General features: G+C 45.2%; 1 protein-coding gene across 1 annotated transcript in view; it reads right to left on the reverse strand.

The window, feature by feature from the left end:
* Positions 1-3,988: 3,988 nt before the first annotated feature.
* LOC145359442 (zinc transporter ZIP1-like) overlaps positions 3,989-15,504 on the reverse strand; it is a 45,368-nt gene continuing 33,852 nt past the window's right edge. Inside the window, exon 3 of the mRNA XM_080213990.1 lies at positions 3,989-6,925. Within this exon, the coding sequence (XP_080070116.1) occupies positions 6,242-6,925 (684 nt within the window). The 3' untranslated portion in view covers positions 3,989-6,241. The remainder of the gene's footprint in view (positions 6,926-15,504) is intronic.

The following is a 15,504-nucleotide window of genomic DNA, read 5'->3' on the forward strand; positions in this document are numbered from 1 at the left end:
TTGCCTGGTATGGAGGGCATTAGCTACGAGGACAGGTTGGAGAAACTTGGTTTGTTCTCACTGGAAAGATGGAGGTTGCGAGGTCACCTGATAAAGTTCACAAGATTATGTGGGGCATGGACAGGGTGGATAGTCAGAAGCTTTTTCCCAGGGTAAAAGAGTCAATAACTAGGGGGCACAGGTTTAAGGTGCGAGGGGCAAGGTTTAAAGGAGATGTACGAGGCAAGTTTTTTTTTACAGAGGGTGGTTGGTGCCTGGAACTCGCTGCTGGGGGAGGTAGTGAAAGCAGATACGATAGTAACTTTTAAAGAGCATCTTTAACAATACATGAACCGGATGCGAATAGAGGGATATGGCCCTGGAAGAATAGGGGTTTTAGTTCAGTTGGGCAGTATGCAGACCTGGAGGGCAGCATGGTCGGTGCAGGCTTGAAGGCCGAAGGGCCTGTTTCTATGCTGTAATTTTCTTTGTTCTTTGTTCTAGCACATAAAAGGCCCTTCAGCCAATCAAGTCTGCACTGACAATACCCACCACTAAAGTCACACAAATACTATTTTCCAGCACTTGTCCCATATCTTTTGATGTTGATATTTCAAATGGTAATCAGAATACTTTTGAAAGGTTGTGAGGTTTCCAGCCTCGATTACCTTTCAGGCAGTGCATTGCAGATTCTCACCCAGATCTCAATTGCCAAGTTCTCCATCAATATTTTAAATCTGACATATTGCCATTTAATAATATTAACAAAACAAAGAACAAAGAACAAAGAACAACCCAGCACGGGAAACAGGCCCTTCAGCCCAACGAGCCTGCGCCGCCGCATCACCCTACACCTATTCTACCCTGCATGTCTACAAATGGGACCCTACTCAGTCAGATTCAGGGAAGAAATAGTGTCAATTTGGTAGAAACCGATTAGCCTAAGAGCACATCTTTGGGGTGTGGGAGGAAACCGGAGCGCCCGGAGGAAACCCACGCAACCACAGGGAGAATGCGCAAACTCCCACAGACACAGGCCCAAATCCATGTATCTGCACAGCTAGCAGTGCTAGTCACTGAGCTGTTGCGGCGCCCGTCTATCGGTCCAGGATCAAGCACACACACCGACATGAAGTACTAGGCCACTCCTGGACTTCCAAGAGCAGCCCACGCACGACCCGCCGTGTGCATGCCCCTCGCTTGACACGAGGTGGACCTCCACCTTTGGAATAAAGACAAAAAATATTAATCATACAGCCTGCCCTTCTGGTGTCTCCCGAGGTTTAACCCTATTTAATAGCCCCTACCATATCCCTCCATTCTCGTTTCACTCATGTGCCTATCTAACTGCATCTTAAACGAGTCCAACGTTCCTGCCTCCACCACCCTACTCGGTAGCGCATTCCAGACCCCCACAACTCTCTGCGTAAAGAAACTTCTTCTTACCTCCAAATTATACCTCCCCCCCCTCACCCTTAAGTGATGACCTCTCGTGTTCGTACCCAGTCTAGGGAGCAGTCTCTCACTATTAACTCTATCTATTCCCTTCAGTATCTTATATACCTCTATCATGTCCCCTCTCAATCTCCGTCTTTCCAAGGAGAATAGCCCCAGTCTCTTCAATCTCTCCTCGTAACCCAGTCCCCCCATGCCAGGCAACATCCTGGTAAACCTCCTCTGCACCCTTTCCAGAGACTCCACGTCCTTCCGGTAGTAAGGTGACCAGAACTGGACGCAGTACTCCAAATGCGGTCTAACCAATGTTCTGTATAACTGAAGCATTAGACGGCAGCTTTTATACTCTAAGCCCCTTCCTATAAAGGCTAACATCCCATAAGCCTTCCTAACAACGTTCTCCACTTGTGACGCAACCTTCATGGATTTTAGAACCTGCACTCCCAGGTCCCTCTGTACGTCTATACTCCTAATCGGCCTACCTTTTATCACATAGCTCCTCTCTGCATTATTCCGTCCAAAATGCATCACCTCGCATTTGTCAGGATTAAATGCCATCTGCCACCTATCTGCCCACTGCACCAACCTATCTATATCCTGTTGTATCACCTGACAATCCAGTTCCGTACCCGCCAACCCTGCCATCTTGGTGTCATCAGCAAACTTGCTGATCACACCACCTACGCCCTCTTCCAAGTCATTTATGTAGACTACAAAGAGGAGAGGTCCCAGTACTGAGCCCTGCGGCACACCACTGGTCACTGGCCTCCAGCCCGACAAGGTACCCTCCACAACTACCCTCTGTCTCCTATTTCCCAGCCAGTTCTCAATCCACCTAGCTACCTGGCCTCGTATCCCATGCGCCTTAACCTTTTCTACCAGCCTACCGTGAGGGACTTTGTCAAACGCCTTACTGAAATCCATATAGATGACATCAACGGCTCTCCCATTGTCAACCGTTTTTGTCACCTCCTCAAAGAATTCCACCAGATTCGTAAGGCAAGACCTCCCTCTAACAAAGCCATGTTGCGTATCCCTAATCAGATCGCAACGCTCCAAATGCTCATACATCCTACCCCTAAGTATTTTTTCCATTAACTTCCCTACCACCGACGTCAAACTCACCGGCCTATAATTCCCAGGGTTATCCCTACTACCTTTTTTGAACAACGGGACCACATTTGCTACCCTCCAGTCTTCTGGGACCTCACCTGTGTCCAACGAAGAGACAAAGATGTGCGCCAGAGGCCCAGCAATTTCATCTTTCGCCTCCCTAAGCAGCCTGGGATAAATACCATCAGGCCCCGGAGCTTTATCCGTCCTTACGCTACCTAAAAGCCCTAGCACTTCCTCTCTCGTAATAACTATATCCTGCAACTGAACCTCCGCTCCCTCCAAGAGACCGCACGATTCCGAACCCCGCTCCTTCGTGAATACTGACGCAAAGTATTCATTCAGGAGCTCCCCCGTTCCCTCCGACTCAATACACAACTCTCCACTCTTGTCCCTAAGAGGACCAATTTTCCCTCTAACTACTCTCTTGCCTCTAATATAGGAATAAAATGCCTTAGGATTTTCCTTAATCCTACCAGCCAAAGCCATCTCATGCCCTCTCTTCGCCCTTCTAATTCCCCTTTTTAGCTCCCTCCTACTCTCTCTATATTCCTCCAGCGCACACTCCGTACCCATTTGTTTTGACCTAACATACGCCTCCCTCTTCTTCCTGACCAAGTCTTCAATATCCCCCGTAATCCACGGCTCTCTAATCCTACCTTTCCCATCCTTTCGCTTAACCGGAACATACCTCCCCTGCAACCATTTCATTTTGTCCCTAAAAGCCTCCCACTTGCCAACCGTGGACTTGCCAGCTAACAGTCCCTCCCAGTCAGTTTGCTGCAGCTCCCTCCTAATCCTGCCATAGCTCGCCTTTCCCCAGTTCAGCACACTCCCGTTTGGACGGCACTCGTCCCTTTCCATTTTTATCCTAAAGTAGACGGACTTGTGGTCACTGTTCGCCACATGTTCGCCTACCTCTACCTCACCCACCTGCCCTGGCTCGTTTCCCAACACTAAATCCAGTATAGCCCCTCCCCTAGTCGGGCTAGTTACATACTGTTCTAGCGACCCTTCCATAACACATTTCACAAACTCCTCTCCCTCCGTACCCCCAGCTCTAGGCCCCCTCCAATTCACTCCGGGAAAATTAAAATCACCCACTACAATCACTCTATTCTTCCTGCACCTGTCCAAAATGCCCCTGCAAATGCCTTCCTCCACTGACTTTGGGCTGTTGGGTAGCCTATAGTACACCCCTAGCAATGTGATCTCTCCCTTTTTATTCCTCAACTCCACCCACAGCGACTCAATCCCTATCTCTTCCATATCGCCCTCCCTCTGCACTACTGTGATGTTTTCCTTGACTAACAGTGCCACCCCTCCACCTCTCTTCAACCCTCCTCTGTCACACCTAAAACACCTGTACCCAGAAACATTCATATTAACATATTACAATATTCAAGCAAGATTCAACTAAATTAGCAATGAGTTAAAAATTCATCTCACCCCCAAGTATGGAAAATGATGAAAACACATATGACTCTGAAGATCTAATATCTTAAGATCTTCAGGTCTCTTCACATGTTACAATGGATTAAAAATATAAGAAACTGAAAATTAAACTTTTTCAAAAACAGAATTAAAGTACATTTAACTCTCCTGATTAATCCACATCATCCATAATGGGATAATTTGTTCCTTCACATGGTGCAAAGTGAATAAAAAATACTTTATAAACTCTAGTTAAACCAACACAGGAAAATGACTTAAGTATTTGGTGTGTTGGGATAGGCTATGCATTTGGTAAGATATAAACCTATCATTGAAATTACTATTTGAAACTGACAAAATCTAGACACAAGTACAATTTGCAAATTTCCAGACTGAGAAATAGAGTTCTTTGTTTCATTAAAAATTTCATCTCAAAACAGGACCCCTTTTCAACTTTCTTTCCATGCACTGAGAGCCTGGGAAAATCAGTTTTGATTAAAAGATGATTCAAGACACAAGATTTTCCTAAATGTTATCTGTTCTCTTTCATGTTATTAAAGAAACCTGCACCTCAATTGCCTGCTCAGATCTGGCAGAGATTTCACACATTGCTACATTCAACTTGGTTCTCTTGCATTTGCAGTACAGAGTTGTTTGTGATGTAAACAAGTTTTTCCATGCTTATATTAATGGAAATATTTAAACTTTGATACCAAATTCTTAAAAAAGTATGTGTCTGTGTGAAGGGGAGCAGGTTTTGTGAGGGAGGGGATGGTGGTGATCATCTGGACATTAATAATGTGAACAAAGTATTTTGTTAAGATAGTGCTGCAATTAGTTGCTTGAGATAAGCATAGTTAAAAGTCTTATCAATGAAACATTCAGTGGAATGTAAACAACAAAAGCAGTATTCAGACTAATATTCAATTATCAAATTATTTGACTCACCTAATTTGAAAGTTAAAATCCTTTTAAAGCCTTATAAATAAAAGTGTTAAATGTGTTTCTTACTACTTATGGAGAGGCAATGGTCGAATGGTATTGTTGCTAGACTATTAATCCAGAAAGCTGGTCTGGGGATCTGGGTTCAAATCCCATCATAGCAGATGATACAATTTGAATTCAATAAAAAAATTTTGGAATTAAGAATTTACTGATGACCATGAAACCATCATTGATTATCAGAAAAACCATCAGGTTCACTATCATTTAGGGAAGGAAATCTGCTGTCCTTACTCAGCCTGGCCTACATGTGACTCTAGAGCTGCAGCAATGTGGCTGACTCTCAATTGCCCGACAAAGGCAACTAGGAATGGACAATAAATGCTGGCTAGCCAACGACACCTACATCCCACGAGTGAAAAAAGTCTCGCTTTGCATAATTCTAAAAATATTGTTAACATGCAGCAATATATCTCTCAATCCACACTGGTATCTGGCTTTTATTCTTATTTAATCTGACTGATATCACTTCTATCCCTAATTACTGCTCGTTTCCTTTCAGTGCTTCAGCCCCCTGTTCACCTTTCCTACACAAAAATTCCCAGAAATGAAAATTATGTAAATCAGTGAACCAAATAAATAAAAAGATTTTTTTCAAATCACTGGAATTACCAAAAGAGACACTGGAAAAATGCAGCCATTTGTACAGGAAGGTCCTGCAAATAGCTCTGAAATAAATAACCAGGTATTCTTAAAATGACCAAATAGTCTTAGTTATGAGATTGTACTATAATGTCAAATAATGCTCTGGGATCCATTGGATGCTTCCACTGTCAGTGCAGCTTGAAGACTTGACTTAGAAGTATCAACAAACCAGCAATAGTTTTGATTGTAAATTGGGTACCATTTGGAATATTCTAGAAATCCTGATTATTTGTCATTACTCAAATTTTTAATTTCTGTTGAAAGAGATAGTAATGTGCCTATTATTTTAGCTAAAGAACCACCTTTAAATTGTGAACACTGGTGCAGAATTGTGTGCATTGATGTAAAAATATAATTTCCAGGCAGCAGATACAGGGCCAGGCCATAGTCCCGTGTCTCACAGGGTGCCCTCACATTGTTACCCAGGAAGTCAGCAGTCGAAAATTGAAGGGAATTCTGCTCCAGCCCCTCTGATTCGTGTCTGCAAACGTCTTAACAGTAGGTGCAACTTAAAGATCAGAAAATCATCTCAACTTCCAATGTTCTAAGAATTAACAAGTTTATCAACAAAAAATAATTAAAATTTATCATTAAAATGTTCAAACATAGTGTCCTAAGATATGAAGGACAGCATGGTCATTATCGAGAAGCCAAAGATAATGCCTAGGAGCTTCAACAGTCGCTCATCAGTGGAATTTAATTCGTGAGGCAAAACTTCTAAAAAGGTGATGTAAATAAATGTTCCAACAGTGATCCCTTCAAGGAGACTCTGTGCCAGGGCAGTGCTGGCTGACTTGACTTGTGTGATTGTAATGCCAATGACAATCCCAAAAGGGGACATTATTGTAAAGATTATAATGTATAACATCACATGGCTTTGTGGCAGATTGCTCTCTACAAGCTTCAGAGCCAAGCTGAAAACAATTATACTTTTATGAATTAAAATAGCAATAAAGGTCTGCAAAACCTTTGACTCAGTTTCTTGTAGACCAATGGGCAATCCTTCAAATAGAGAGTGTAAGGATAGGGAAAGGAAAAGAATAAAAGAACGGAAGGCAGAATGGGGATTGACATCAATGTGAGCATGGTAATCTGTGGCTTCCACATTGCTGCAGTTTATCTGCACACAGTGGTTAATGTTGTCACCAGTGCAGTGAGTTGTTGCTTGAGTACGGTGCACAGTAAGAGGGCTGGTCTCACTCAAACTGCTGCTGTGGCACTCCAGAATTATTCGTTCAATGGTAAGAACCAGGAAAAAGCCAACGGCGATGACAAATTCTGGAAGTGGACAGATTGTCTGCAAATATATAAACATAAATTAATTTTAAGGGCAATTAATAGTAGCCCCAAAACTAAGTGAATTTTTTTTGTAGTGTGGGCTCAATTTCCACAATGGAAAATTTCAAAAATTGATGACATGGTGAAGAAATTTCCCTCATTATTTAAGTCCTAAATGGCCAACTCCTTTATTCTTAGGCTTATGGACCCTAGTTTGCAATTCTCCACCAGGGAGACAGCCTTTCAACATGAAACCTTAAACCTTCATTTCAATGACATCATCTCTCAATATTATAAACTCTAGAGAAATACAGGCCCATTCCATGTAATCTTCATGCGACAGCCCTCAACCCAGGAATAAAGCTAGTGAACCTTTAAGCATGGATCACAGAATTCCTACAGTGCAAAAGGAGACTATTGGCCCATTGAGTGCACCAATAACAATCCCAACCAAGTCCCGTCCCCATAACCTCTCATATTTATGCTGCTAATCCTCCCTGACATTAAGGGACAATTTAGCATAGCCAATTAACCTTACCCTCACACCTTTTAGACCGTGAAAGGAAACTGGAACACCTGGAGGAAACCCACACAGACACAGGGAGAGTGTGCAAACTCCACACAGTCACCTGAGGCTGGAATTGAACCTAGGTGCCTGCTGCTGTGAGAACATAAGAACTAAGAGACGTCAGGGGTAGGTTCTTTACCCAGCGGGTGGTGAGGGATTGGAATGCCCTGCCTGCTGCAGTTGTAAATGCGCCTAGTTTGGGGGCGTTTAAGAGATCTGTGGATAGGTTTATGGACGAAAAGGGATTGGTATAGGCTAGTGGGTCATTGTTTTTGTAACTGGTCGGCGCAACATCGTGGGCCGAAGGGCCTGTTCTGCGCTGTAATGTTCTATGTTCTATTAAGAGCAGGAGTAGGCCATCTGGCCCCTCAAGCCTGCTCCGCCATTCAATAAGATCATGGCTGATCTTTTTGTGGACTCAGCTCCACTTACCCGCCCACTCACCATAACCCTTAATTCCTTTACTGTTCAAAAATTTATCTATCCTTGCCTTAAAAACATTCAATGAGGGAGCCTCAACTGCTTCACTGGGCAGGGAATTCTACAGATTCACAACCCTTTGTGTGAAAAGTTCCTCCTCAACTCAGTCCTAAATCTGCTTCCCCTTATTTTGAGGCTATGCCCCCTAGTTCTAGTTTCACTCACCAGTGGAAACAACTTCCCTGCTTCTATCTTATCTAGTCCCTTCATCATCTTATGTGTTTCTGTAAGATCTCCCCTCATTCTTCAGAATTCCAATGAGTATATCCCCAGCCTACTCAGTCTCTCCTCATAAGCCAACTCTCTCAACTCCAGAATTAACCTAGTGAATCTCCTCTGCACCCCCTCCAGTGCCAGTATATCCTTTCTCAAGTAAGGAGACCAAAACTGTACACAGTACTCCAGGTGTGGCCTCACCAGCACCTTATACAGCTGCAACATAACCTCACTGTTTTTAAACTCCATCCTCTAGCAATGAAGGTTAAAATTCCATTTGCCACCTTAATTACCTGCTGCACCTGCAAGCCAACTCCTTGTGATTCCTGCACAAGGACACCCAGGTCCCTCTGCGCAGCAGCATCTGCAATTTTTTACCATTTAAATAATGGTCCATTTTGCTGTTATTCCTACCAAAATGGATGACTTCACATTTACCAATATTGTACTCCATCTGCCAGAGCCTCACCCACTCACTTAGATTATCTATATCCCTTTGCAGACTACCCACTGTGCATCTTTGAGCCAAATATATTTTTCCATAAGCAAGAAGATAAAAAAAGTATACAGTACCCCAGGTACAGTATCATGAAAGCCCCTACACACAATTACAGAAATATTTTCTCACTCATACTCCAATTCCCTTGCAATGAAGAATATTTCAATTCTGTTCCAATTCTCTTCCACACCTAATGGTGCACTGAGGCAGACTTTCATCTGTCCATTGCTAGCTATTCCTGAACAGGTCGCTAGTCTGTCACCAAAGGCTTATAGTTTGAGGGAAGCTACTCTACATCAAAGCGTGGCTGACCAGGAGTCTCTCCCACATTTAATGCCAGCCATTGATGTATTTGAAAGGATTTCCAGGTTGACACTCAACCTGATGATGGTATTATAGATGCACCTTCCTTGGCCCTGAGGAGGGACTTGAACTCAAGAGCTTCTGGCTCAGAGACAGGGATGCTAACCTCTGTACCACAAGACCTAATAAAGAATATACTATTTTTCTGATTGCTTACTGTTGCTACCTTTGTGATCTAGCCATCCAAATCCCTTTATCAAAATTTCCTAGTCTCTCCATTAAAAGAAACTGCTTTTCTCATCTTTCTAACAACTTGGATAACCTCACATTCCCCACACAATGCTACAACTGGATGGATGTCTGATTTGTGATGTGGACTGATGCCAATAGCACAGATTCCATTCCCGTACTGGCTGAGGTTATTCATGAAGTTCCTGCTTTCTCAACCTTGCCCCTTGCCTGATGTGGTGATCCTCATATTAAATCACCATTGGTCTATGATCATCTGGGACAATGACGACTCTACCTTTTTAAGACAACTGGCATCTTTTTGTACAACAACCTAACAAGCCCATATCCGTTTGCAGATGTTTTGAAACATCAACAAATTTGGTTATACTGCACTCCTCCCATCCCGCTCATCTAAGCCAATGGTATAGATTGTAAATAGCTCTGATATTTTGGCAGCATCTTTTCCCTCCAGTTAGAATCTGCTGATATGAAAATATTTATTCTTGCAGCATGTTTTCTGTCTAAGACCATAAAACATGAAGTCTTAAGAAGTAGGTCATGTGGCCCACCAAATCTGCTCTGCTATTCAATGAGAACATTACTGATCTGAAATGATAATCCTCAGTTCCACTTCCTGCTTATTCCCATAACCCTTGATTCCCTTACTTATTAAAAATAAGTCTAACTCAGCTTTGAATATACTTAGCAATCCAGTTTAACTCTAACCCCCGAGAACCAATCTTCAAATGCTGTTAATATATTCTTAATCCCATTAACTCTAATCCTGCATAACAAACTTGTGTGAATTTTTCAAATGTCTTTTGGAAATTCAAATATCCACTGATCACCCCCTTACCACCCTTAGTACACCCTCAAAATACTCTTAACAGATTTGTCAAACATTATCCCCTTACAAATACCAGGATGGTTCTGCCTAATCATATCATGATTTGCTAAGTGTCCTGTTAGCACTTACCCAACAATAAATTTGAACATTTTCCTTACTATTGAAGCCAGGCTAACTGAAGTATAGTTCTCTAAATCCTTCCCCATCCTCAGGCTTCCTACTTTAGCAAGATTTTTACAATCTAACACAACCCTCAACTTTTCTACAGTCATAATCGGATCTCTTTATCTGTGAAATATTTCTTCCTCAAAGGAATATATGCTCATTGCCAATTATTATTTTCTCAATGTTTATCTACTGTATCATGTCCTTTAATCTAATTTCACAATTTATTTCAACCAACTTACTCCTTGAATCTTTATTTAAATTTGAATTAACTACGTAACATTAACAACCTTCATCGGCAGGGGCATTGAGTTTAAAAATTGGCAAGTCATGTTGCAGCTTCAAAAAACCTTAGTTAGGACACATTTGGAATATAGTGTTCAATTCTGGTCACCACACGACCGGAAGGATGTGGAAGCTTTGGAGAAGATACAGAAAAGATTTACCAGGATGTTGCCTGGTATGGAGGGCATTAGCTATGAGGAGAGGTTGGAGACTCACTAGAATGACAGCGGTTGAGGGGTGACCTGATAGATGTCTACAAGATTATGAGTACGGACAGAGTGGATAGTAGTAGAAACTTTTTCCCAGGGTGGAAAAGTCAATTATTAGCGGGCATAGATTTAAGCTGTGAGGGGCAAGGTTTAAGAGAAATGTACGAGGCAAGTTTTTTCACTCAGAGAGTGGTGGGTGCCTGGGACTCACTGCCAGGGAAGGGTGTGGAAGCAGATATGAGTTTTAAGGGACGTCTTAGCAAATACATGAATGGGATGGGATCCCCGGAAGGGTAGGGGGTTTTAATTCAGACAGGCACCATGGTTGGTGCAGGCTTGGAGGGCCGAACGGCCTCTTCTTGTGCTGTAATTTTCTTTGTTCATTATTCTATGTTCAAGGGAGGGAAAGGAATCTTAGATGCAGTTGCCTGCATCCCAGACTCCTCCCCCTCCCTTGCAATTAATCTTGTGTCTTGTGTTACAGGAAGAGGTCTGGACGCCCTGGGCCCATCTTGCACCATGGCCCCCGGCGCTGCTCCCACCCATCCTGCCCAATATCTCTGATGACTCCTTGGAGGAAGCAGGTGAAGGTACCTCCAAGGGTGGCACCTTTCTGGCATCAGCTTCCACCTCACAACTCACCATCGAGTTAGTGGTGATGCATCTAGGTCACTCTCTGGTAAGTACGACACATCTGATGATGTACATCGGGTGGAGGAGGGAACGTCCAAGGCCTCTGGCACATGGGGGCCTACCGGATGCAAGGACTTAGTTGGCCCCAGGGTACTTGCTGGGCCTCTGAGATCACTTCTCCCTCAGCTGTTGGAGATGCAGAGCCAGGGAATGCGGGAGGGGCTGATGGCCACACTGGACCTACTGTGAGGCTGTTGGGAAAAGTCCCAAAGCTTTCAGGTGGATAGCTATTGCCTGTCTTGCATGGTTCCCAGGAAAACACTGCAAGGGTGGCGTCCATGGTGGAAAGCTTGAGGCAGGAATCCTCGCCATGAGTGGCAGGCTCCAAGTGATGGCTGAGTCATAGCAGGCCAAAGCAGAGTGCCAGAGGACTGCAGCTGAGAGACTCAACAGGCTTCTCGAGATTCTGTGGCCCATGGATGAGAGGTTTGAGAGCTTGCAGGAGACCCAGTGGGAGAGCATTAAGACACAGCAAGCTACCACAGCAGCTCTTGAGAATGTGGCCCAGTCACAGAGGGCCTGGCTGAGGGGCTGCAGAGCATGGCCCAGTCTCAGATAGCACTTGTTGATGCCACTGAAGGTGGTGCCTGACTCAGAAGGCCATCATAGAGGACTTGACCACCATGGCTAGAATGCAGGTGGTCCTCCAAGACTGTCAGGGCCAGGTGATGCTGAAGCTCACTGCAGAAGCACCACCATCCCATGGAGTGACCCAGAGGCCCACAGGAACCATGAGGGAGGAGGAGGGGCTCAAGCCCATACCATGGCTTTCCAGACAGGAGATTGTGGCTATGGCTACACCTTCCTGACACTGGGGCATCTCAGGGGCAGTGGGATGAAGAGAGTGTCATGGATACATCCCAAGCTCCTGGAAGCCGGCCAGAGCCCTCAAGGTCCAGGCCCTCCAGAGGACACTTGCCAAGGGCATCACAGACCACGGGGCGTGGTAGGCAGCTGGCCCCCACCACCTCTGATGTACACCGAGATATAGTTGTAGGCCATGTAAAGTTAAGAAGTCGTAGTTGCACTAAGATGGCACGGGTAAAGGACAGCATCAGTTGGGTAGATATTTAAACACTTTAACATTCCCTATTCACATGTTTTTATGTTAGCACTTATCATTAAGGCACTTACATTGGCACCAATAAATGTTTTTTCACCACCCATCTGTGATTAATTTGTCTTAGATTTGCCTCTAACAGGCCCCTCAATGGTGTGTCACTGACAAAATAGAGGCATTGGTTCCCCAGAACCCAAGAGAGATTCCCTCCCCTCCCCCACCCACTACACAGATGTGGGCCCAGGTGCCAGCATGCATGTGGAGCTCAGGTAGGAGACTAATTTGCACCTGGGCATCATCATAATGGTGCTTAGCGAGTTGTCACCGCCCTCCTGCCTGCGCAAAAACTCGCTAACACAGAGTACCCAGGCCCATCACTCTGGTGCTACAATGATGCAGGAGATTGTAGGACTTTGGGATGAGGGCGGGGGGGGGGAATTGAATCCACATGCAGCAACACAGGCCCCTAGTGCACAAAGTGCCTGGTAATCAAGGCCTCCCTCACTGTGCTCACATGCCGGATCCTTGCTGCCAGCCCTTCAGCACATGGGTGATATTCCTTGGTGTTGTCCTCTTCCTCCTCCTCTTCCTCCTGCTGGGGTGGCCTCCTCCCCAGCGATGCCCAGGTGGTCAGCCTCCACATCCTTCTCCAAAAGGTCTCCTTGCTGCTGTGCCAGGTCGTGAAGAGCACGGGAAGAAATCAGAGGGCTATATTGGAGGGCCCAGCCAGAGTAGGCCACGCACCTGAATCGCATTTTGAGGAGCTCTATCCATGTCTCCACTATTGAAGGGATGGCAACATGGACCTCATTATTCTGGTACCACAGCAGTCTCAGGTCTCCACACAGGCATGATCAGCCATGTCCGAAATGGGTACACCATGAGCCATCCCTGGGCTCCTCTTCAAAGACCTCTGGAACATCTCAGCTCAATATGAAGCTGTCATGCACATTGCCAGGGTGTCTGGCGCAGATGTGCATGATGTGCTTGTTATGATCACACACTAATTGTAGGGAATGGAAGCCTTTTTCTGTTGATGAATCATCATGATTCTAAAGCAGGGCCTTGAGGGTGACATGGATGCAATGTACAGTCCCATGCATATTTGGCATCCCTGCAATGGCCATGAATCCTGCAGCCCGAGCTTCCTGCTGGGCCTGCTCCAGGTCAAATTTAAGATACTGGCCTAGTCCGGGCATCTGTGACCTTCCTCACACAGTTGTGGACAGCTGACTGCGAAATACTACATACATCTCCACTGGGGTTCTGAAAGACCCAGTGGCATAGAAATTTAAAGCTGCTGTCAATTTGACAGCACCGAGAGTGTGTGTTCCGCGCCCCCCCCTCCCCCCAGCCCCCAGCCCCATCCTGAGGTGCTGGGTCCTGCAACAATTGCATAGGTGTGGCACTATCTCCTGTCAGAGCTGAGGCTGTTGGCGGCACACAGTATCCGACATATGTTCAAAGGACATTTGTGTACGGAACTGTTGGGGTCTTCGCTCCCTCCATTCTCCTGCGCCACTCCTCTGGGCGAATGGTGACCGTCTCTCTGTACTCCTGTGAGTGGTAAGTCCTGGGCCTCCTCTGCCCATAATTCATCCTCTTGCTCCTCCTCCTCAGCTCCTACAGCAACCAAAAGAACAGCAACATCAGTCAGTTGCATCACAAAAGCCATCTTGTTAATCTGAAGCGGTGTGGGGGGGCAGGGAAGAATTTGGAGAAGGGGTGAGATAGATGATGAAGTTAAGGAACTCTGCAGTCTGGCCCAGAAACACACTGCCCATACCCCCCCACAACCCCTCAGGAACATCCACTCCCCATTCCCACAAATCCCCCAGCAACACAGCCACCCCATTCCTCCCCCCCAAGGCCTCCCAGCAACATAGCCTCCATCTTCCCCTCCCACAAGCCTCCCCAGCAACACAGACTCCCCATCCTCCCACCCCCCCCCCCCCCCCCCCCAGTATCACACACCCAGAACCAATGCAGTAGTGTGCACAGACATTGCTGCTTGAAAAGTCCTGAGGCTGCAGCACTGCCACTTCAAAGGGTTTCCAGCACATCCCTCACCTGGAATAGTGCTGCATGCACTAGGACCCAGCAGCATCCCCAACACCTGAGGTCAGTGCTGAGCCCCAGGTCATCAGACATTGGACACAAGCCCACACACACTCACAGATCCTTCCCGACCTGAAATGCTGCCATGAAACAACCCCCTGTGAGCAGCACGGAGCCATCTGATGGTAGGCACTTACCTCCTCACTGTCCTCACTGAATGAGTGCCAGAAGCCGACTTTTAAAGAGGAGGTGTTTTCCAGACTGATCCGGATTGGGCGAATGCAGTGGTAAAAGCAGGTGTGCTGGTAAATTGTGGCGTGCAGCTCGTTAATTGCATTGAGATGAATGCAAAAATATTAAATTGATGTTGCATCTGTTTTGGGCAGGCTCCCGATCGCATCAATTCTTTTCCCTTGATAAAGTGGGAACTGGTGTGAAAACGGGCGCAGATTGTGCTAATTGCCTCACACCCAAAAATGGGTGCAATGTGATGGTAAAATTCCATCCTTAAGCTCTCCTGTGGATCCTTTATAATAAGATTACCTGTCTCACAATCAATACTAGATCCAAAATAGTTTGTTTCCTCATTGGAGGGAGAGGGTGCAGAGAAGATTCACCCGAATATTGCTTGGACTGGAGCATTTCAGTTATGTAGAGAGGCTGATTAGGTTGGGGTTATTTTCCTTAGAGCAGAGAGGGCTAAGAGACTATTTGATTATGGTGTATGATATTATGAGGGACTAGGGGAGATAGGAAGGAACTTTTCCCTTCAGTAGTGGGATCAATAACCAGGGGCATGGATTTAAATTTCTCATGGTTAGAGGAAAAAATGCCTAATTAACCGATAAGGCACCATCTCCCAAACCTTACTATTAAGGATGCTCGATGGACAATTTCACTGTACTTGTGGTTTTTTTTTAAAGCATTGTCAGCTGGTCTTGAAGAAAAATTTTTGGTCATTTTAAATTTATTTGTAAGCATATT

The sequence above is a fragment of the Carcharhinus amblyrhynchos genome, chromosome 28, assembly GCF_965287045.1.
Source record: "Carcharhinus amblyrhynchos chromosome 28, sCarAmb.v2.hapA, whole genome shotgun sequence".
NCBI classification, from domain to species: domain Eukaryota; kingdom Metazoa; phylum Chordata; class Chondrichthyes; order Carcharhiniformes; family Carcharhinidae; genus Carcharhinus; species Carcharhinus amblyrhynchos.